General features: G+C 39.4%; 4 protein-coding genes across 6 annotated transcripts; all 4 read left to right on the top strand.

Annotated features, from left to right (window-relative positions):
* Nucleotides 1-2,899: 2,899 nt before the first annotated feature.
* On the top strand, nt 2,900-7,172 carry LOC306879707 (active regulator of SIRT1-like). The gene is made up of 4 exons (XM_079432850.1): nt 2,900-3,124; nt 4,083-4,253; nt 6,582-6,679; nt 6,763-7,172. The coding sequence occupies exons 1-4, from the start codon at nt 3,076-3,078 to the stop codon at nt 6,892-6,894; spliced, it is 450 nt and encodes a 149-aa protein (XP_079288976.1). The 5' UTR covers nt 2,900-3,075; the 3' UTR covers nt 6,895-7,172.
* Nucleotides 7,173-8,363: 1,191 nt separating this feature from the next.
* Nucleotides 8,364-13,654, top strand: LOC306879705 (uncharacterized protein). 2 transcript variants are annotated; one of them, XM_079432847.1, is made up of 7 exons: nt 8,364-8,689; nt 8,829-9,009; nt 9,955-10,134; nt 10,730-10,786; nt 10,861-10,903; nt 12,213-12,258; nt 12,331-13,654. In XM_079432847.1, exons 2-7 carry the CDS (start codon nt 8,836-8,838, stop codon nt 13,016-13,018), a joined length of 1,188 nt encoding a protein of 395 aa, XP_079288973.1. In that variant the 5' UTR covers nt 8,364-8,689; nt 8,829-8,835; the 3' UTR covers nt 13,019-13,654. The 2 variants fall into 2 exon arrangements, with proteins under 2 accessions (XP_079288973.1, XP_079288974.1); XM_079432848.1 differs by having other exon boundaries at nt 8,608-8,689; nt 8,829-9,746; nt 9,797-10,134; nt 12,331-13,562.
* A 413-nt stretch (nt 13,655-14,067) lies between these two features.
* Nucleotides 14,068-16,136, top strand: LOC306879708 (active regulator of SIRT1-like). Its single transcript, XM_079432851.1, has 3 exons — nt 14,068-14,265; nt 15,553-15,650; nt 15,734-16,136. Exons 1-3 carry the CDS (start codon nt 14,145-14,147, stop codon nt 15,863-15,865), a joined length of 351 nt encoding a protein of 116 aa, XP_079288977.1. The 5' UTR covers nt 14,068-14,144; the 3' UTR covers nt 15,866-16,136.
* Nucleotides 16,137-17,525: 1,389 nt separating this feature from the next.
* LOC306879400 (uncharacterized protein) lies at nt 17,526-23,411 on the top strand. Of its 2 annotated transcripts, none has more exons than XM_079432323.1 (7): nt 17,526-17,661; nt 17,801-17,981; nt 18,933-19,112; nt 19,708-19,764; nt 19,839-19,881; nt 21,210-21,255; nt 21,328-23,411. In XM_079432323.1, exons 2-7 carry the CDS (start codon nt 17,808-17,810, stop codon nt 22,013-22,015), a joined length of 1,188 nt encoding a protein of 395 aa, XP_079288449.1. In that variant the 5' UTR covers nt 17,526-17,661; nt 17,801-17,807; the 3' UTR covers nt 22,016-23,411. The 2 variants fall into 2 exon arrangements, with proteins under 2 accessions (XP_079288449.1, XP_079288450.1); XM_079432324.1 differs by having other exon boundaries at nt 17,658-17,730; nt 21,328-23,035.
* Nucleotides 23,412-24,315: the final 904 nt, after the last annotated feature.

Here is a 24,315-nt window from a genome sequence, read left to right as displayed (position 1 = left end):
GAAATATCCAAAATTGTTAGAGAGGAAGGATAATGTTGAAGGTTATATTAATATACAATTTTCAATAAAGGAATTTAAACAAGCTTTAATGAGTGTAAGATATGCATCACCTGGGAAGGATTAAATTAGTTATGAAATGATTAAACATCTCATTCTTTAAATTTATATTAAGCCTATTTAACAAGATATGGAAAGAAGGAAAGTTACCAAAATCCCACAAGGAAGTGTCTCAAGCCCAATACTTTTTAATATAATGATGAGTGATGTGTTTGATAAAATTCAACCCGGAATAAATAGAGCAATTTATGCAGATGATGGAGTGTTATGGAAGAGAGGAAGAAATATAAATCATGTAGAGAAGAAAGTCCAGGAGGCTGTAGATGAAGTAGAGACATGGGAAACTGTTGGGGACTTAGATTTCTAAAACTCAAGTAATATGTTTTGCTAGAAAGAAACAAAAGTTATTTTAAATATATATATAACCAGAAATTAGAGCAGGTTAATGTGGTTCGGTATTTGGGGATATGGATGGACTCTAAGTTGATATTAAGGAATGCATATTCACAAAATAATTGACAAATGTAAGAAGGGCATAACTATATTCAGATGTTTGGCTGGAACAGAATGGGGAGCGAGTCGAGTATCTCTTTGGAGAGTATACTGTGCTTTCATAAGATCAGTAGATTATGGTAGTTTGGTATATTGTTCAGCAGCAATGTATTTGAGGGAAGAAGTAGATATTATACAATCTCAGGCATTAAGAATTTGTTGTGGTGGATTTAGGACATCTCCAGTGGCATCTTTACAAGTAGAAATAGGGGAAATGCCATTATAATTTAGAGGAATGCAGTTAAGAATGGTGTATTGCATTTCAATTAAAGGTCATGGAGAAAAGATCCAGTTAAAAAAGTCATGGAAAAATGTTGGGCGTATGAATATTCAAGGATGGAAAGCTATGGCACAGAGAATGGGAATAAATGAAGTTGATGTAAGTCCAACGATAGTATTACCTGCTGTCCGTACATGGTTATAGATGACATGGTTATAGATGACATGGTTATAGATGACATGGTTATAGATGACATGGTTATAGATGACATGGTTATATATGACATGGTTATAGATGACATGGTTATAGATGACATGGTTATAGATGACATGGTTATATATGACATGGTTATATATGACATGGTTATAGATGACATGGTTATAGATGACATGGTTATAGATGACATGGTTATATATGACATGGTTATAGATGACATGGTTATAGATGACATGGTTATAGATGACATGGTTATATATGACATGGTTATATATGACATGGTTATAGATGACATGGTTATAGATGACATGGTTATAGATGACATGGTTATATATGACATGGTTATAGATGACATGGTTATAGATGACATGGTTATAGATGACATGGTTATATATGACATGGTTATAGATGACATGGTTATAGATGACATGGTTATAGATGACATGGTTATAGATGACATGGTTATATATGACATGGTTATAGATGACATGGTTATAGATGACATGGTTATAGATGACATGGTTATAGATGACATGGTTATAGATGACATGGTTATATATGACATGGTTATAGATGACATGGTTATAGATGACATGGTTATAGATGACATGGTTATAGATGACATGGTTATAGATGACATGGTTATAGATGACATGGTTATATATGACATGGTTATAGATGACATGGTTATAGATGACATGGTTATATATGACATGGTTATAGATGACATGGTTATAGATGACATGGTTATAGATGACATGGTTATAGATGACATGGTTATATATGACATGGTTATAGATGACATGGTTATAGATGACATGGTTATATATGACATGGTTATAGATGACATGGTTATATATGACATGGTTATATATGACATGGTTATAGATGACATGGTTATAGATGACATGGTTATATATGACATGGTTATAGATGACACCAGTAGATGACCTTCAGTTGAAAAACAAATATGTCAAAGGAGTTGGCAGTGAGACCATATTTGGACATGGAGTATAATCATTGTTTAAACATATATACAGATGGATCCAAAGACCCAGTGTCTAATGAATAGCATCAGCTGGTGTTATTCCAGAGTTCAATTATACAGAGGTCAGTTTATACAGCAGACAATCACACAAATATGGTAATATGTTCAGATTCATATTCAGGCTTATTAGTATTATGTATGGCAAATCAAATATTCTAATAGAAATCATTCACTTATTAAATAGTTTTCAACATCAAAGGAAAAATATTTATTTAGTTTGGGTTCCGGCTGATGTCGGGGTGGAAGGAAACGAAAAAGCAGATGTTTTAGCTAAGAAGACATTCAGAAATACTGAAGGACTTGAAGCAGGTTGAGGTTAAAGGAATAATTAAAAGAGTAATTAAAGGCTACTGGCAAGAGAGATGGGGTAATGAGGGAAAGGGACAGAACTGAAAGAGAAGTAGGTCATGAGATGTGGTGATTTCTCGTCTCCGTACAGGTCATACGGCTCTTAATCATTCTTTAAATCTTATAGAGACACATGAGTCAGGGTTCTGTAATAATAAAAACCAGAGACAGTAGAGCATGCTCTGTTAGAATGCACCAGATATAGAAATGAAAGGTTAAAACTACAAAATATAATTACGGATATAGGTTTAAGTGGGTTATCAATTCAGAATTTATTGAGTAATTCTTCACAAGTTTTCAAGTTATTATTAGAATCTGTAAAGGTCACAAATGTAATTAAAATAATTTGAATATATTGTTTTTTTGTTGTTTTTTTATCTTGTTACTCCACACTCCGTCTCAGTAGGTGGCGGAAATGCACTATAAGTTAGTTTGCCAACCACCAATAAGCTAAAGAAGAAGAAGAAGAAGAAGAAGCGTTGAATCAGGCGGAACCTTTCTGCTGCAGCTCGTGTTTCCGCTCGAGTCTGTGTTGTGATGCACGCGCTGCATGCACATGGCACGAAAACACTGAACTCTTCTCTCAACACTACATTTATCAACGTTTATCTTCACTTTATTCATCAGTTTGAACATGTCAGCATCTATGATCCGAAGAGGGCTTGAATTATTCAGCGAGAAAGGTAATTAGACGATTAAAGTCTGTGTTTGTTTGTGTAGAAGCTTCGAAACTGTTGTGAATCATTTCTGTCCCTGGAGCACAAAACATGTGAATTATATGTGTCTGGAGCACAAAACATGTGAATTATATGTGTCTGGAGCACAAAACATGTGAATTATATGTGTCTGGAGCACAAAACATGTGAATTATATGTGTCTGGAGCACAGAAGCAGTCATCAGTAGCACAGGTATATTTAGTAAATTTCCTACTGTAAATATATCAAAACTTAATTTTTGATGAGTAATATGCATTGCTAAGAACTTCATTTGAACAACTTTAAAGGAGATTTTCTCAATATTTAGATTTTTTTGCTCCCTCAGATTCCAGATTTTCTAATAGTTGTATCTCAGACAAATATTGTCCTATCATAACAAACCATACATCAATGGAAAGATTATTTATTCAGCTTTCAGATTATGTATACATCTCAGTTTTCACAGGATTGGCCCTTCTGACTGGTTTAGTGCTCCAGGGTCCCAGTGGTTCAGAGCGCGTATCAAACTGCCACAGTCACGAGACACTTGTGTAATTAAAAGGATGAGTAGTAGTTAAGTGTCTTATGGCCTCTGTTTACAAGCTGCCTTTAAAACAAACAAAACAAGCCCTGCAAATTCATATAAAATCATTTAAAAACCACATATTATACAGACACCTCATATTTAATGGTATTTTATTATTTTTATGGCATTTAATGTATTATACTTTTATTAATTTGCAACATCAAACATTTGCAATGGGTTTGAAGAGCTGTTTTTAAGCATGTTTTTGTTGCATTTACACACTTTTGACCAGCAGGTGTCACTAGTGATATATCGAGCGCTCACTAGCAATTGATTCAAAGCTTCGAATAGGTTCATTCTCCCAGTCACTAGGCAAAGTGGTATTTATAAAAAGCGTGGTTATATATGTCTCCTTGCAGATGGAGTGAAGCGTAAGCAGAAGAAGAGCATCTCTCGTAAGTCTGCGCTGATGGAGCAGATCAGCAGCGAGAAGCAGGGCGTTCAGAGACGGATCCAGCAGCTGCAGCGACCCGGAAGATCGGCGCGGAGCAAAAACACGGTCAAAGACAAACACATCCGGTCTGCTCTGGGTGAGTCTGACCTCCTCAAACTCCCTCAAACATCCTCTAAACTCTTCAAACCTGCTCAGACAATTTCAAACCTACTTAAAACCTGCTCAAACCAGCTCAGACGATCTAAAACATACTTAAAACATGCTTAAACACCAGCAAACCTGCTCAAAACTGCTCAACCCAGCTCAGACAATATCAAACCTACTTAAAACCTGCTTAAACGCCAGCAAATCTGCTCAAAACCTCTCGAACCAGCTCAGACCTGCACAGACGATCTCAAACCTACTTAAAACCTGCTTAAACACCAGCAAACCTACTCAAAATGCCTCAAACCAGCTCAGACAATCTCAAACCTACTTAAAACCTGCTCAAACCAGCTCAGACGATCTCAAACCTACTTATAACCTGCTTAAACAGCAGCAAATCTGCTCAAAACCTCTCGAACCAGCTCAGACAATCTAAAACATACTTAAAACCTGCTTAAACCAGCTCAGACAATCTCAAACCTGCTCAAAACCTCTCCAACCAGCTCAGACAATATCAAACCTACTTAAAACCTGCTTAAATGCCAGCAAATCTGCTCAAAACCTCTCGAACCAGCTCAGACAATTTCAAGCCTACTTAAAACCTGCTCAAACCAGCTCAGACGATCTAAAACATACTTAAAACATGCTTAAACACCAGCAAACCTGCTCAAACCAGCTCAGACAATTTCAAACCTACTTAAAACCTGCTCAAACCAGCTCAGACGATCTAAAATGTACTTAAAACATGCTTAAACACCAGCAAACCTGCTCAAACCAGCTCAGACAATATCAAACCTACTTAAAACCTGCTTAAACGCCAGCAAATCAGCTCAAAACCTCTCGAACCAGCTCAGACCTGCACAGACGATCTCAAACCTACTTAAAACCTGCTTAAACACCAGCAAACCTACTCAAAATGCCTCAAACCAGCTCAGACAATCTCAAACCTACTTAAAACCTGCTCAAACCAGCTCAGACGATCTCAAACCTACTTATAACCTGCTTAAACCAGCTCAGACAATCTCAAACCTGCTTAAATACCAGCAAACCTGCTCAAAACCTCTCCAACCAGCTCAGACAATATCAAACCTACTTAAAACCTGCTTAAGTGCCAGCAAATCTGCTCAAAACCTCTCGAACCAGCTCAGACCATTTCAAACCTACTTAAAACCTGCTCAAACCAGCTCAGACGATCTAAAACATACTTAAAACATGCTTAAACACCAGCAAACCTGCTCAAAACTGCTCAAACCAGCTCAGACGATCTAAAACATACTTAAAACATGCTTAAACACCAGCAAACCAGCTCAGACAATATCAAACCTACTTAAAACCTGCTTAAACACCAGCAAACCTACTCAAAATGCCTCAAACCAGCTCAGACAATCTCAAACCTACTTACAACCTGCTTAAACAGCAGCAAATCTGCTCAAAATCTCTCGAACCAGCTCAGACAATCTAAAACATACTTAAAACCTGCTTAAACCAGCTCAGACAATCTCAAACCTGCTTAAATACCAGCAAACCTGCTCAAAACCTCTCGAACCAGCTCAGACGATCTCAAACCTACTTAAAACCTGCCCAAAGACCCCTAAATTCATTACAGCCATATCACCCTGCAGCCCAAGACCGGTCGCCCACTGAAGCTAAGCAGGGTTGAGCTGGTCAGTACCTGGATGGGAGACCTCCTGGGAAAACTAGGTTGCTGTTGGAAGAGGTGTTAGTGAGGCCAGCAGGGGGTGCTCACCCTGTGGTCTGTGTGGGTCCTAACGCCCCGGTATAGTGATGGGGACACTATACTGTAAAAAAGCACCGTCTTTCAGATGAGACGCTAAACCGAGGTCCTGACTCTCTGTGGTCATTAAAAATCCCAGGATGTCTTTTGAAAAGAGTAGAGGTGTGACCTCGGCATCCTGGCCAAAATTTCCCCGTTGGTCTCTGACCATCATGGCCTCCTAATCATCCCCTTACACTGATTGGCTTCATCACTGTCTCCTCTCCACCTGTAGCTGGTGTGTGCTGGTGTTCTGGAGCACTATGGCTGCCGTCGCATCATCCAGGTGGATGCTGCACACTGCTGGTGGATGAGGAGACACCACCCCTCACAATGTAGAGCGCTTTGAGTGCTTAGAAAAGCGCTATATAAATGTAATGAATTATTATTATTATTATTATTATTATTCCAATCAACCCTCTGTAAGCCTGCTCAACTCCTCATTCCCTCTTCACGTACTGTTCAGGTTGAGCAGACTAACATTAATATGACTTGCTCTGCTTCAGATGCTCGTTCCCAGCTGATGAGTGTCTCTGTTTTCCTCAGACGAATACAGAAAGAAGCAGAAGAAGAGTCAGCTGAAGTCAAATCTGCAGTATTTCCTGGGCGCTGGGAGTAAAACCCAGAGCAGAGACACGAGAGCGGTCTGAATCTCCTCCAGCTTCATCAGGTCACACACAGATTCTGTCAGTGATGGTGTGTAATGATCTATCGTGTGTTTCTTTAGATCGTCCAGCAGCATTCGGGTCGCCGCGCCTGTCATCGGCCCGATCCGCCCGTCTCCAAACCAGAGGAGAAATCCGTCTTCACTGAGAAGGACTTCCAGAAGTTCCAGAAGGAATATTTCTCAAATCGCTGATATATGCCGTGGGACGATAACACTTCTGTCTGGAATCATCTCGGACTGAAGCTGGACTGCAGATACGCTGATGTTGAACTTCTGTTTAGACAGTTTTGAATGTGTATTTTGAGAAATAAGGAATGAATAAATGGAAATGAAAGCAGAGACCCGTGTAATACTGCAGCTGTATAACTGAGAGTTACAGAGTACAGAGACTGAACCCATCCATTAAAGCAGTCTGTTTTTAAAGTGTTATTAACATGTGTTGAATTAAAGCAATAATATACCCAAAACTGAAAATTGAGTTTCTTCTGATGAACCCAAAAGAAGATATAATGAAGAATGTTGACGGTACCCATTGATTTCTGTAGTATGGAGAAAAATACTATGGAAGTAAATAGCTACACACATTATTCAAAATAACTTATTTATTCAACCGCTGAAAGAAACTCATACAGGTTGGTTTTAATGACATTATGATCGTTTTTGGGTGAACTATACGCTACCAGTCAAAACTCTCTGAACTGGAAGATTTTAGTTTTTAAAGAAGTCTCTTCTGCTCATCAAGCCTGCTTTTATTTGATCCAAAATACAGCAAAAGCAGAAATACTGTGAAATATTTTATTTAAAACGGCTGTTTTCTAAGTGAATATGTGTTAAACTGTAATGTATTTCTGTGATCTCCAGCTGTATTTTCAGCATCATTACTGCAGTCTTCAGTGTCACATGATCTTCAGAAATCATAATAATATACTGATTTACTGATCAACAAACATTATTATTATTATCAATGTTGAAAACAGCTGAGTGCATTTTTTCAAGATTCTTTGATGAATAGAAAGTTCAGACGAACAGCATTTATCTGAAATGGAAATCTTTTGTAACATTATAAATGTCTTTATCATCACTTTTGATCAGTTTAAAGCATCCTTGATAAATAAAAGTATTAATTTCTTTCCCCCAAAAAATGATACTGGCTCCAAGCTGTTGAATGGTATAATGTTACAAAAGCTTTATATTTCAGGTAAATGCTGATCTTTGGATTTCTATTCATATATAATAATAATCAGAAATGTTTGTTGAGCAGTAAATCAGTATATTATTATGATTTCTGAAGATCATGTGACACTGAAGACTGCAGTAATGATGCTGAAAATACAGCTGCAGATCACAGAAATACATTACAGTTTAACATATATTCAGTTATTTTAAATGATAAAAATATTTCACAATATTGCTGCTTTTGCTGTATTTTGGAGCAAATAAATGCAGGTTTGGTGAGCAGAAGAGACTTCTTTAAGAAACATGAACTGTTCAAACACTTTTCACTGGTAGTGTATCTTTAAGCTTTTTTCTGATTTTTTTCCCGATGCATTAAGATTCTTTCCAAACTGTCTGCAAGCAACATGATGTTCTGCTAAAGGTGCTTGAGCACATGTGTAAGATCCAGTGTGAGCGTGTGAAGGACGGGTTAGTTTGATATCAAGCAGGAATACCACACAAATAGAGCTGGAGCTCAGTGAAACACAGGCTGATGTTTGGTCATTTCTTTCTCAAACGTTTGGTTCTCTATACATCACTCCATCACTTTCAAAATTAATAAATTCAGAGGAAAAGCACTGTGTGTAGTCGACTAAACCCTGATGAAACTAAACTCTCACCTGCACAGATCCAGCAGAAGAATGCAGAGCGTCTGGACAGACGAGTCCATCTGTATCTCAGTGAGAGATCAGACAGAGACGCTTGGACTGAGTGAAGACACGTTTGATTCAGAGCTTACTGTTAGGAAGCAAAGCAGCATCACGATCTGACTGTAAGTTATGCTTTAACTCAGAGATGATGTGGAGCTGCATGTCTAACATTCGTGTGTTTAAAGGCAAAGGTGCAGTGAGTATGAGATGATGTCTCTGTTCATTTGTTTTCTGTTGTTCCGGTTTGTATTGTTCTCTCAGGAGGATCATGCTGGGTTCTGATGGGCGTCCAGCTGACCATCACTGCGTCCCTCTGTATGTGCAAGTGCTGCCCGACGGAGTAAAGCCTCGCTGCAGCGCTCCAGCTCAGTCTGACCAGACCTCACAAGTCTCTTCTGCTCGCCTGAGCGGCGTTTATTTGATCACAAATACAGTCAAAACGGTGACATTTTATTGCAATTTAAATCAAGTGTTTTCTGTGTGAATATCTGTTAAATGTCTTTTTTTGTTTTGATCAATGCTGAATTTTTAGCATCACTGCAAAAAAAGATTTTCTTGCTTAATATTTTTGTCTTGTTTTCTTGTATAAGTATTTAAAAATTCTTGAATCAAGATTAATTTACTTTACTAGTGAAATGACTTAAGATATTATGTCTTGTTTTCTGAATTTTGTTTTCAAAATTTTATTAAAACAAGCAAAAATATCTGCCAATAGGGCAAGAAAAAAAATCTTGTTTAGCCTTTTAATTAAGATTATTTTTCTTATCCCATTGGCAAATATTTTTGCTTGTTTTATGCAAAAATTGTGATATTTGTTTTTCGAGAAAACAAGACTCAATATATTCTTTTGTCAAGTAAATGCATATTAATTCAAGAAGTTTTAGATATTTATTTATACTAGAAAACAAGACAACATTTTTGCAGTGATTCCTCCAGTCTTCAGGGTCACATGATCTTCAGAAATCACTCTAATATACTGATTTACTGATCAACAAACATTTTGTGGAAACATTGATTCATTTTAGTTTTCAGGATTCACAGATGAATAGAAAGTTCAAAAGAGCAGCATTTATTTGAAACAGAAATCTTTTGTAACATCATTAATGTCTTTACTGGCACTTTTGATCAATTTAATGTGTCTTTGATGCATAAAAGTATGCAAATCTTGCCGACCCCAGAGTTTTAAACATGCACTTCACAGCACCTACTGTATTCTGTGTATGATATAGAGTGAATGCAATGATAAACGTTACATTGACCTCATTGTGTTCTCCATCTTTGGCAATTTTGTGTATAACAGCGGTCAAGAAAGAGATGTAAAAACCACAGCAGATATTCATTATGTTTTCATTATTGCTTCTGAATGCTGATGATTATTTTGTCTCAGGTGAAGCCGCCGCCAGTACCCAAAAAACCTGTCAAACACAGTCTGCCCACACGCTCATGTGACGTTTCTCCAGCGTATGACAATTGCATGGAGATCCGTTGTCCTCCGATTCCCCCCCGACCCGCTGCGTCAGCACCACACGTGTATGAGGACATCTCAGCGCTGCTGGACCAGCATCAGGTCTCACACCACTAACATTAGACTCGCCTGACTGTCACGGCCATTTACTTCTGGAGCTGTTCATACAGTACAGCAGCAAACCATGAAATATCAGACAATATCTCTACAGAAGACGATATTCAGACTATTTATAGTTTAGTTTTCATCTGATACTCAAATCGACATTATTACTGAATATTAAGCATCTCTTAAATATTATATAATCAGTAATGATACATTTTTTTAAATCAGATGTCTGTGTTAAAATGTTTTGTTTTTATGTTTCTTTTAGTGCTGTCAAATATATATAATATATTAAATATAAATATATACATGTAAATGCATGTCAATATTTTCAGAATATATACTGTGTGTGTGTTTATATAGACATAATAAATATACACAGTACACACAGATATATTATGTAAATAAAACTTTGGAAGCAATTAATCGTGATTAATTGTTTGACAGCACTAGTTTCTTTACAAGTAATATCAATTATTGCTTTGATATTTTGTCTCGAATGACATTCAGGCATTTTGATGTGTGACTGAAGTGACTGCTTTATTTTGCATTTATTCACTGAAGAGCTAATAATTCATTTGTGAATCTCCAGGATGAAGGAGATGATTGTGCAGTGAAGGGGAAGCGTTTCTCATCCTCCAGTTTGACGGTAAAGCGCCTCCGCTCTCTCTTAGATCCACATGAGTGCTGCGGTCAGGTTTGATGATGGTTTTGTCTCGTTAGGAGTCAGATGGAGGTTTGCACGGCAGAAATGGGCTGTTGGCAGGTAGGAACTCAAACATCTCGAGGTTGTTCACAGGTTTCTCTTCTCTGTTGGGTCTATTTAACTCTTGTGCATCCTTAGGAACGTTTGTTTTATCATTTTGACTGTTAATGCAAACAGCATGCATTCTGTCAAAAATGAGTATTTCTATGGTAATTTCATTCTCATTACGTTTCATAAATCTATTTTACACAGTACTGAGAAATGTGTGTGAATGGTAAAAATCTGACACTAAAAATCTAAATGTTATGTCTAATTATTGACATCCAAGGCAATAATACCCCCCCCCCCCTCTAAGATTCCAGATTTTCTAATAGTTGTATCTCAGACAAATATTGTCCTATCATAACAAACCATACATCAATGGTTGCTTATTTACATCAATCAAAGCTTATTAATTCAGCTCTCGGATGATGTATAAATCTCAATAAAAAAAAAACTGACCCTTATGACTGGTTTCTGGCACAGGGTCACATACATTAGATGTTGTTGTGGGGTCTTGGATGAGTCGTCGCTGCGCTCTTGGGGTAATTTTTGTGATCCATAACACACCAGCAAATCCACCTCTGAATGGCTGAAGAAAAACAAAATGAAGTCTTTGGAGTGGCCTAGTCAAAGTCCTGACCTGAATCCTATTGAGATGCTGTGGCATGACCTTAAAAAGGCGGTTCATGCTCAAACCCTCCAATGCAGTTACCTAAGTGGATCCCATATGTGTATTCTCCCACAATATAGCTTTAAACCTGTGTTTCCCCCGGCAGACTTCTCTGCCATCCCTGCAAGGGGTTTACAACACCTCTAAATCACCCATGTGTACCTAAGCGGTTATCCATATGTGTAAGTGCCACCTGAAACCTCCTTCAGGAAGGTTGGGGCTTCTACAACGTTCCTGTTCAAAATAGAACGAGTACGTTTTCCCAGTGTTATCCAATCTCACTGAGCGGGTAGTGCTAAGACAGCAGTGACTGGCCTCCCTGGTGCGAGCTCTGGCCTACTCTCTAACAAGGAGCGCAGGAGGCTCACAGGAGGCTCACAGGGATTCCCAATTCGTCGGTATCTACATGACACTGAGATTGACCCCTCGTTCCCTGAAGGGATGCAATCATCGCATGCCAATGTGCATTGCCTCGTTTAGTTTACACTCAAAGTAGATTGGTCTCTCTAATGAGATTACCATTTCATCAGTATCCTTCAGAAGGAACCTAACCGAGACGTTACATAATCAGATGACTTTTTTCATGCAAGTAGTAAAGTAATGCAATACTTTTTATTCTTTTCTTGTCTGGATGATGTGGATGTGTTTGTCCTGTAGGGTGGGATGATCTGTGTGATCACGAGCCGCAGGAGGATCAGAGCAGGTAACCTGAACACTTTATTCTGTTCTTCTGTCAAACGCGGCCGCTTCAGTGTCCGTCTGCTTTCTCTTCCAGACGGGTTCAGCGGATCCGGTCAGGAGTTCAGCTCTACCAGCATGTTCTGTTTCACCGTGGCACCGGCATGATGAACTTCATCACCCAGCTCAACTGCATCGCCGACGAACTAGACAAGACGCTGAAGAAAACGCGCATCGCAGGCATCACGGGCGGCACCACGGGGGCCATCGGAACCGCGGCCATAGTGGCGGGCATCGCTCTGGTGCCGGTGACCTTTGGAGCCTCGCTGGCCATGGCAGGGATCGGCGTCGGTGTGGCAGCGGCCGGAGGCGTCACCGGAGCGTCAGCCGCTATCAGCAAGAAAGTCAGAAAGACTCAAGACCGGAAGAAGGTGGAGAAAATCCTCCGCAGCTACCAGACCCAGATGGAGGACGTGGAGGAGTGTCTGAAGTTCATCATCGGCGAGGTGAAGCATCTGAGGAGGCCGGAGCTCAGGGCTGATGCCGCAGACGTGCTGAAGCTGGCGGAGCGGCTTGGAAACTCAGACGTCATCGACAATCTGAGCGAAAACACTCGCGCCGTCCAGGTGTTCGCTGCCGATCTGGATTCGTATTTCACTAAAGACGACACGCAGCGACTGAAGAAGGGCTCGGAGAGCTTGTTCGCCGCTAAGATCCGAGAGGTGGCTCTGAAACTCAAAGAGAACATTGACCAGCTCATACACATCAAAAACATGTTCCAGTGAGAGCGTCTCTGCTAAAGAGCCCACGAAACCACATGCTTCCTTCTGAAACAGGAAGCCCACAGCTCTGATTAGCCTTTTTCACACTTCCATGTTTCTAGCGCTTGCAGGGTAAACGTTTCTCTGGTGACTGCTGTGTCATACTTAACAAGAATGAGTTTGAGAATCAAAGTCTTTTTATACAAATGAGAGATTATGGAAATGCTTGAACTGCTGGTACTTTACTCTACAAAGCGCAAACATTTCACAATTAACTGTGTGCGTCAGCTGGGGTCATCAAATACAAGTTTGTTTCATTCTAAATGGTGGCAGTTATAGTTAAGTTGGTTTCGCCGTTCTGTTCGTTTGATTCTGGCTGTGCATTATGGGATTACTGTGCATTATGACTCTCCACGTGAATTTTTTTCACTGTTATTATAATTATTTTTAAAGTAATATTGTATTTTCTACTTGCTCTCCTTTGCATTATTAACATTATGGCTTAAATGTAGGCCTACGTTGTATAATGTGGCCTGGGAAATAAATATTAAACGAGATTTATGACTTTATGCCTATTGTATCGGATTACATTGTTGCGTTGAGTTTAATATGCTACAACCGGACTCGTTTATCTAGCCTGTTCTTGGATAAAATGTGCATTCGTATCAATTTGCGTATCAAACTGCCACAGTCACGAGACACTTGTGTAATTAAAAGGATGAGTAGTAGTTAAGTGTCTTATGGCCTCTGTTTACAAGCTGCCTTTAAAACAAACAAAACAAGCCCTGCAAATTCATATAAAATCATTTAAAAACCACATATTATACAGACACCTCATATTTAATGGTATTTTATTATTTTTATGGCATTTAATGTATTATACTTTTATTAATTTGCAACATCAAACATTTGCAATGGGTTTGAAGAGCTGTTTTTAAGCATGTTTTTGTTGCATTTACACACTTTTGACCAGCAGGTGTCACTAGTGATATATCGAGCGCTCACTAGCAATTGATTCAAAGCTTCGAATAGGTTCATTCTCCCAGTCACTAGGCAAAGTGGTATTTATAAAAAGCGTGGTTATATATGTCTCCTTGCAGATGGAGTGAAGCGTAAGCAGAAGAAGAGCATCTCTCGTAAGTCTGCGCTGATGGAGCAGATCAGCAGCGAGAAGCAGGGCGTTCAGAGACGGATCCAGCAGCTGCAGCGACCCGGAAGATCGGCGCGGAGCAAAAACACGGTCAAAGACAAACACATCCGGTCTGCTCTGGGTGAGTCTGACCTCCTCAAACTCCCTCAAACATCCTCTAAACTCTTCAAACCTGCTCAGACAATTTCAAACCTACTTAAAACCTGCTCAAACCAGCTCAGACGATCTAAAACATACTTAAAACATGCTTAAACACCAGCAAACCTGCTCAAAACTGCTCAAACCAGCTCAGACAATATCAAACCTGCTTAAACGCCAGCAAATCTGCTCAAAACCTCTCGAACCAGCTCAGACCTGCACAGACGATCTCAAACCTACTTAAAACCTGCTTAAACACCAGCAAACCTACTCAAAATGCCTCAAACCAGCTCAGACAATCTCAAACCTACTTAAAACCTGCTCAAACCAGCTCAGACGATCTCAAACCTACTTATAACCTGCTTAAACAGCAGCAAATCTGCTCAAAACCTCTCGAACCAGCTCAGACAATCTAAAACATACTTAAAACCTGCTTAAACCAGCTCAGACAATCTCAAACCTGCTTAAATACCAGCAAACCTGCTCAAAACCTCTCGAACCAGCTCAGACGATCTCAAACCTACTTAAAACCTGCCCAAAGACCCCTAAATTCATTACAGCCATATCACCCTGCAGCCCAAGACCGGTTGCCCACTGAAGCTAAGCAGGGTTGAGCTGGTCAGTACCTGGATGGGAGACCTCCTGTGAAAACTAGGTTGCTGTTGGAAGAGGTGTTAGTGAGGCCAGCAGGGGGTGCTCACCCTGTGGTCTGTGTGGGTCCTAACGCCCCGGTATAGTGATGGGGACACTATACTGTAAAAAAGCACCGTCTTTCAGATGAGACGCCAAACCGAGGTCCTGACTCTCTGTGGTCATTAAAAATCCCAGGATGTCTTTTGAAAAGAGTAGAGGTGTGACCTTGGCATCCTGGCCAAATTTGCCCATTGGCTTCTGACCATCATGGCCTCCTAATCATCCCCTTACACTGATTGGCTTCATCACTGTCTCCTCTCCACCTGTAGCTGGTGTGTGCTGCTGTTCTGGAGCACTATGGCTGCCGTCGCATCATCCAGGTGGATGCTGCACACTGCTGGTGGACGAGGAGACACCACCCCTCACAATGTAGAGCGCTTTGAGTGCTTAGAAAAGCGCTATATAAATGTAATGAATTATTATTATTATTATTATTATTCCAATCAAACCTCTGTAAGCCTGCTCAACTCCTCATTCCCTCTTCACGTACTGTTCAGGTTGAGCAGACTAACATTAATATGACTTGCTCTGCTTCAGATTCTCGTTCTCAGCTGATGAGTGTCTCTGTTTTCCTCAGACGAATACAGAAAGAAGCAGAAGAAGAGTCAGCTGAAGTCAAATCTGCAGTATTTCCTGGGCGCTGGGAGTAAAACCCAGAGCAGAGACACGAGAGCGGTCTGAATCTCCTCCAGCTTCATCAGGTCACACACAGATTCTGTCAGTGATGGTGTGTAATGATCTATCGTGTGTTTCTTTAGATCGTCCAGCAGCATTCGGGTCGCCGCGCCTGTCATCGGCCCGATCCGCCCGTCTCCAAACCAGAGGAGAAATCCGTCTTCACTGAGAAGGACTTCCAGAAGTTCCAGAAGGAATATTTCTCAAATCGCTGATATATGCCGTGGGACGATAACACTTCTGTCTGGAATCATCTCGGACTGAAGCTGGACTGCAGATACGCTGATGTTGAACTTCTGTTTAGACAGTTTTGAATGTGTATTTTGAGAAATAAGGAATGAATAAATGGAAATGAAAGCAGAGACCCGTGTAATACTGCAGCTGTATAACTGAGAGTTACAGAGTACAGAGACTGAACCCATCCATTAAAGCAGTCTGTTTTTAAAGTGTTATTAACATGTGTTGAATTAAAGCAATAATATACCCAAAACTGAAAATTGAGTTTCTTCTGATGAACCCAAAAGAAGATATAATGAAGAATGTTGACGGTACCCATTGATTTCTGTAGTATGGAGAAAAATACTATGGAAGTAAATAGCTACACACATTATTCAAAATAACTTATTTATTCAACCGCTGAAAGAAACTCATACAGGTTGGTTTTAATGACATTATGATCGTTTTTGGGTGAACTATACGCTACCAGTCAAAACTCTCTGAACTGGAAGATTTTAGTTTTTAAAGAAGTCTCTTCTGCTCATCAAGCCTGCTTTTATTTGATCCAAAATACAGCAAAAGCAGAAATACTGTGAAATATTTTATTTAAAACGGCTGTTTTCTCTGTGAATATGTGTTAAACTGTAATGTATTTCTGTGATCTGCAGCTGTATTTCCAGCATCATTACTCCAGTCTTCAGTGTCACATGATCTTCAGAAATCATTATAATATACTGATTTACTGATCAACAAACATTATTATTATTATCAATGTTGAAAACAGCTGAGTGCATTTTTTCAAGATTCTTTGATGAATAGAAAGTTCAGACGAACAGCATTTATCTGAAATAGAAATCTTTTGTAACATTATAAATGTCTTTATCATCACTTTTGATCAGTTTAAAGCATCCTTGATAAATAAAAGTATTAATTTCTTTCCCCCAAAAAAATGATACTGGCTCCAAGCTGTTGAATGGTATAATGTTACAAAAGCTTTATATTTCAGGTAAATGCTGATCTTTGGATTTCTATTCATATATAATAATAATCAGAAATGTTTGTTGATCAGTAAATCAGTATATTATTATGATTTCTGAAGATCATGTGACACTGAAGACTGGAGTAATGATGCTGGAAATACAGCTGCAGATCACAGAAATACATTACAGTTTAACACATATTCAGTTATTTTAAATGATAAAAATATTTCACAATATTGCTGCTTTTGCTGTATTTTGGAGCAAATAAATGCAGGTTTGGTGAGCAGAAGAGACTTCTTTAAGAAACATGAACTGTTCAAACACTTTTCACTGGTAGTGTATCTTTAAGCTTTTTTCTGATTTTTTTCCCGATGCATTAAGATTCTTTCCAAACTGTCTGCAAGCAACATGATGTTCTGCTAAAGGTGCTTGAGCACATGTGTAAGATCCAGTGTGAGCGTGTGAAGGACGGGTTAGTTTGATATCAAGCAGGAATACCACACAAATAGAGCTGGAGCTCAGTGAAACACAGGCTGATGTTTGGTCATTTCTTTCTCAAACGTTTGGTTCTCTATACATCACTCCATCACTTTCAAAATGAATAAATTCAGAGGAAAAGCACTGTGTGTAGTCGACTAAACCCTGATGAAACTAAACTCTCACCTGCACAGATCCAGCAGAAGAATGCAGAGCGTCTGGACAGACGAGTCCATCTGTATCTCAGTGAGAGATCAGACAGAGACGCTTGGACTGAGTGAAGACACGTTTGATTCAGAGCTTCCTGTTAGGAAGCAAAGCAGCATCACGATCTGACTGTAAGTTATGCTTTAACTCAGAGATGATGTGGAGCTGCATGTCTAACATTCGTGTGTTTAAAGGCAAAGGTGCAGTGAGTATGAGATGATGTCTCTGTTCATTTGTTTTCTGTTGTTATGGTTTGTATTGTTCTCTCAGGAGGATCATGCTGGGTTCTGATGGGCGTCCAGCTGACCATCACTGCGTCCCTCTGTATGTGCAAGTGCTGCCCGACGGAGTAAAGCCTCGCTGCAGCGCTCCAGCTCAGTCTGACCAGACCTCACAAGTCTCTTCTGCTCGCCTGAGCGGCGTTTATTTGATCACAAATACAGTCAAAACGGTGACATTTTATTGCAATTTAAATCAAGTGTTTTCTGTGTGAATATCTGTTAACTTAAATGTCTTTTTTTTGTTTTGATCAATGCTGAATTTTTAGCATCACTGCAAAAAAAGATTTTCTTGCTTAATATTTTTGTCTTGTTTTCTTGTATAAGTATTTAAAAATTCTTGAATCAAGATTAATTTACTTTACTAGTGAAATTACTTAAGATATTATGTCTTGTTTTCTGAATTTTGTTTTAAAAATTTTATTAAAACAAGCAAAAATATCTGCCAATAGGGCAAGAAAAACAATCTTGTTTAGCCTTTTAATTAAGATTATTTTTCTTATCCCATTGGCAAATATTTTTGCTTGTTTTATGCAAAAATTGTGATATTTGTTTTTCGAGAAAACAAGACTCAATATATTCTTTTGTCAAGTAAATGCATATTGATTCAAGAAGTTTTAGATATTTATTTATACTAGAAAACAAGACAACATTTTTGCAGTGATTCCTCCAGTCTTCAGGGTCACATGATCTTCAGAAATCACTCTAATATACTGATTTACTGATCAAGACACATTTTGTGGAAACATTGATTCATTTTAGTTTTCAGGATTCACAGATGAATAGAAAGTTCAAAAGAGCAGCATTTATTTGAAACAGAAATCTTTTGTAACATCATTAATGTTTTTACTGGCACTTTTGATCAATTTAATGTGTCTTTGATGCAGAAAAGTATGCAAATCTTGCCGACCCCAGAGTTTTAAACATGCACTTCACAGCACCTACTGTATTCTGTGTATGATATAGAGTGAATGCAATGATAAACGTTACATTGACCTCATTGTGTTCTCCATCTTTGGCAATTTTGTGTATAACAGCAGTCAAGAAAGAGATGTAAAAACCACAGCAGATATTCATTATGTTTTCATTATTGCTTCTGAATGCTGATGATTATTTTGTCTCAGGTGAAGCCGCCGCCAGTACCCAAAAAACCTGTCAAACACAGTCTGCCCACACGCTCATGTGGCGTTTCTCCAGCGTATGACAATTGCATGGAGATCCGTTGTCCTCCGATTCCCCCCCGACCCGCTGCGTCAGCACCACACGTGTATGAGGACATCTCAGCGCTGCTGGACCAGCATCAGGTCTCACACCACTAACATTAGACTCGCCTGACTGTCACGGCCATTTACTTCTGGAGCTGTTCATACAGTACAGCAGCAAACCATGAAATATCAGACAATATCTCTACAGAAGACGATATTCAGACTATTTATAGTTTAGTTTTCATCTGATACTCAAATCAACACTATTACTGAATATTAAGCATCTCTTAAATATTATATAATCAGTAATGATACATTTTTTTTAATCAGATGTCTGTGTTAAAATGTTTTGTTTTTATGTTTCTTTTAGTGCTGTCAAATATATATAATATATTAAATATAAATATATACATGTAAATGCATGTAAATATTTTCAGAATATATACTGTGTGTGTGTTTATATAGACATAATAAATATACACAGTACACACAGATATATTATGTAAATAAAACTTTGGAAGCAATTAATCGTGATTAATTGTTTGACAGCACTAGTTTCTTTACAAGTAATATCAATTATTGCTTTGATATTTTGTCTCGAATGACATTCAGGCATTTTGATGTGTGACTGAAGTGACTGCTTTATTTTGCATTTATTCACTGAAGAGCTAATAATTCATTTGTGAATCTCCAGGATGAAGGAGATGATTGTGCAGTGAAGGGGAAGCGTTTCTCATCCTCCAGTTTGACGGTAAAGCGCCTCCGCTCTCTCTTAGATCCACATGAGTGCTGCGGTCAGGTTTGATGATGGTTTTGTCTCGTTAGGAGTCAGATGGAGGTTTGCACGGCAGAAATGGGCTGTTGGCAGGTAGGAACTCAAACATCTCGAGGTTGTTCACAGGTTTCTCTTCTCTGTTGGGTCTATTTAACTCTTGTGCATCCTTAGGAACGTTTGTTTTATCATTTTGACTGTTAATGCAAACAGCATACATTCTGTCAAAAATGAGTATTTCTATGGTAATTTCATTCTCATTACGTTTCATAAATCTATTTTACACAGTACTGAGAAATGTGTGTGAATGGTAAAAATCTGACACTAAAAATCTAAATGTTATGTCTAATTATTGACATCCAAGGCTATAACAACCCCCCCCCCCCCCCCCCCCCTCTCTCTCTCTAAGATTCCAGATTTTCTAATAGCTGTATCTCAGACAAATATTGTCCTATCCTAACAAACCATACATCAATGGTTGCTTATTTACATCAATCAAAGCTTATTAATTCAGCTCTCGGATGATGTATAAATCTCAATTTTAAAAAAAACTGACCCTTATGACTGGTTTCTGGCACAGGGTCACATAGATTAGATGTTGTTGTGGGGTCTTGGATGAGTCGTCGCTGCGCTCTTGGGGTAATTTTTGTGATCCAAAACACACCAGCAAATCCACCTCTGAATGGCTGAAGAAGAACAAAATGAAGTCTTTGGAGTGGCCTAGTCAAAGTCCTGACCTGAATCCTATTGAGATGCTGTGGCATGACCTTAAAAAGGCGGTTCATGCTCAAACCCTCCAATGCAGTTACCTAAGTGGATCCCATATGTGTATTCTCCCACAATATAGCTTTAAACCTGTGTTTCCCCCGGCAGACTTCTCTGCCATCCCTGCAAGGGGTTTACAACACCTCTAAATCACCCATGTGTACCTAAGCGGTTATCCATATGTGTAAGTGCCACCTGAAACCTCCTTCAGGAAGGTTGGGGCTTCTACAACGTTCCTGTTCAAAATAGAACGAGTACGTTTTCCCAGTGTTATCCAATCTCACTGAGCGGGTAGTGCTAAGACAGCAGTGACTGGCCTCCCTGGTGCGAGCTCTGGCCTACTCTCTAACAAGGAGCGCAGGAGGCTCACAGGAGGCTCACAGGGATTCCCAATTCGTCGGTATCTACATGACACTGAGATTGACCCCTCGTTCCCTGAAGGGATGCAATCATCGCATGCCAATGTGCATTGCCTCGTTTAGTTTACACTCAAAGTAGATTGGTCTCTCTAATGAGATTACCATTTCATCAGTATCCTTCAGAAGGAACCTAACCGAGACGTTACATAATCAGATGACTTTTTTCATGCAAGTAGTAAAGTAATGCAATACTTTTTATTCTTTTCTTGTCTGGATGATGTGGATGTGTTTGTCCTGTAGGGTGGGATGATCTGTGTGATCACGAGCCGCAGGAGGATCAGAGCAGGTAACCTGAACACTTTATTCTGTTCTTCTGTCAAACGCGGCCGCTTCAGTGTCCGTCTGCTTTCTCTTCCAGACGGGTTCAGCGGATCCGGTCAGGAGTTCAGCTCTACCAGCATGTTCTGTTTCACCGTGGCACCGGCATGATGAACTTCATCACCCAGCTCAACTGCATCGCCGACGAACTAGACAAGACGCTGAAGAAAACGCGCATCGCAGGCATCACGGGCGGCACCACGGGGGCCATCGGAACCGCGGCCATAGTGGCGGGCATCGCTCTGGTGCCGGTGACCTTTGGAGCCTCGCTGGCCATGGCGGGGATCGGCGTCGGTGTGGCAGCGGCCGGAGGCGTCACCGGAGCGTCAGCCGCTATCAGCAAGAAAGTCAGAAAGACTCAAGACCGGAAGAAGGTGGAGAAAATCCTCCGCAGCTACCAGACCCAGATGGAGGACGTGGAGGAGTGTCTGAAGTTCATCATCGGCGAGGTGAAGCATCTGAGGAGGCCGGAGCTCAGGGCTGATGCCGCAGACGTGCTGAAGCTGGCGGAGCGGCTTGGAAACTCAGACGTCATCGACAATCTGAGCGAAAACACTCGCGCCGTCCAGGTGTTCGCTGCCGATCTGGATTCGTACTTCACTAAAGACGACACGCAGCGACTGAAGAAGGGCTCGGAGAGCTTGTTCGCCGCTAAGATCCGAGAGGTGGCTCTGAAACTCAAAGAGAACATTGACCAGCTCATACACATCAAAAACATGTTCCAGTGAGAGCGTCTCTGCTAAAGAGCCCACGAAACCACATGCTTCCTTCTGAAACAGGAAGCCCACAGCTCTGATTAGCCTTTTTCACACTTCCATGTTTCTAGCGCTTGCAGGGTAAACGTTTCTCTGGTGACTGCTGTGTCATACTTAACAAGAATGAGTTTGAGAATCAAAGTCTTTTTATACAAATGAGAGATTATGAAAATGCTTGAACTGCTGGTACTTTACTCTACAAAGAGCAAACATTTCACAATTAACTGTGTGCGTCAGCTGGGGTCATCAAATACAAGTTTGTTTCATTCTAAATGGTGGCAGTTATAGTTAAGTTGGTTTCGCCGTTCTGTTCGTTTGATTCTGGCTGTGCATTATGACTCTCCACGTGAATTTTTTTCACTGTTATTATAATTATTTTTAAAGTAATATTGTATTTTCTACTTGCTCTCCTTTGCATTATTAACATTATGGCTTAAATGTAGGCCTACGTTGTATAATGTGGCCTGGGAAATAAATATTAAACGAGATTTATGACTTTATGCCTATTGTATCGGATTACATTGTTGCGTTGAGTTTAATATGCTTCAACCGGACTCGTTATGTAGCCTGTTCTTGGATAAAATGTGCATCTGGACAGAAACTTTGTCATTTTTAAGTAATTTATCATGAAGTAGTGATTCGAGGGAAATGACTGAGTAAATTGAGATAATACGCTCAAATGTACCGGTGATCAAAGACTAAATAACAATGGAGAATCCAGCTTTGAGCATATTATGTCACGAGTCAGCGGTCTGAGTGGCATATGAGCGACAAACAAGTAAAATGTTATTTCTTTGTAGATTATATACCAACAACTTGGAAAACAGACAAAACAGAAAAGGCAAGCATTATTTGAGAAAAGGGCATGCTAATATGTAACGGAACTAACTTTACCCTGCGCTGACGTGATTTTTGTGAAACGGGCTAATGTTTATGGCCTCACAAAACAAAGGTTCCTCATGAGCATCAGTGGTTCCACGAAGGACCTTAGCATCCATGGAAAAAGGAAAAATTATATTGGAAAAAGGTTCTTAAGATTATTAAAATGTTCTTCACCTTTGGGGAACCAAAAATGGTTCTTCTGGTGCATCGCTGTGAAAACACCCTTTCAAAACCTTTATTTTATGAGACATTCTCATCATACGGAGCATTTTATTGGACTCTTTGTGGATTCGCCCCAGTGATGCCACAGAAACTGTTCCCTAAAAACTTTTCTTTTTTTTAGTGTGAATAAATTATGAATCCGAAGAACCTTTTGTGGAGTGGACAGGTTCTATGGATTTTAATGACAAGTGAAAGTGACGTGATGACGAGTTAACCCAGCAAGAGTTGAGCATCAAACCATGCAAAAAAAGCTAACAAATCACACAAAATCCTAAATAAATTCAAAACACAAAAAAGACCATTCATTAAAGTAAATGACATGCAAAAAATAGCTCAACTCTGCTTAAACACTAAGCATACAGTGTCCTTGTACAATATATATATACAGTGGAGGAAACAAACAAATACAAAAAACTAGTCCACTGTTTCTTTGGCCTAATTACCGATGCAAATACCCCGGTTATCTTCAGAAAACGTATAATTTCTCTCTTAATATTTGACCTGAGGCACAATCTACTGCTGATCTTTATACATAGCTAACCATACCTCCTTAATTCATGACTTCACTCCCTAGATGTCATCTGCCACATTCAAGTTCATGCAATCCGACTAATGCTATCCAGGTTCAGTGAGTCAGGATAAGTTGATGTGCATGCTTATTCTTAAACCCTTAATGTCGATCCAGCATAGCAAACAGTGAATATATCTGTGCTGTTTAATGCATTGGAGACATTGTGTTTTCCTCGGTGCATAACTGACACGGTATATTTTTATATCTGTAAATGTTAGAAAGTCATGCAAATATATCCATTTTTAATTCAGTGATTTTAACTTTTAATTGAGTGTTTTTAATGCTTTAAAGAGCAATTTTAGATTGTAATGTTTTAATGTTCTAATAAGCATAAAAGCTGCCATAAACCCGAGAGAAAGGCTGCATGGCTAGAAACTGTTGATTACCTGAAAGCACAAGCAGCAACTGTGTTCAGAGGTGTTCATATATCTTAAAAAAGGCCATTAGCCTACATCTTTGGCACAAAACATTAAATACAGCTGGTTGTAGCCTATTTAGTTTTCCCTTATTTGATTATTTAAGGAGTATTTTCTGTATAGTTTTCTGTTTGGACTGATAATAAAGTGAAGTGATTGTATGAGAGAGAGTCAGAGGTAAT

The sequence above is a fragment of the Barbus barbus genome (assembly GCF_936440315.1).
Source record: "Barbus barbus genome assembly, chromosome: 13".
Lineage (NCBI taxonomy): Eukaryota > Metazoa > Chordata > Actinopteri > Cypriniformes > Cyprinidae > Barbus > Barbus barbus.
Note: the sequence above shows the minus strand (reverse complement) of the source record. Positions and strands in the feature narration are given on the sequence as shown.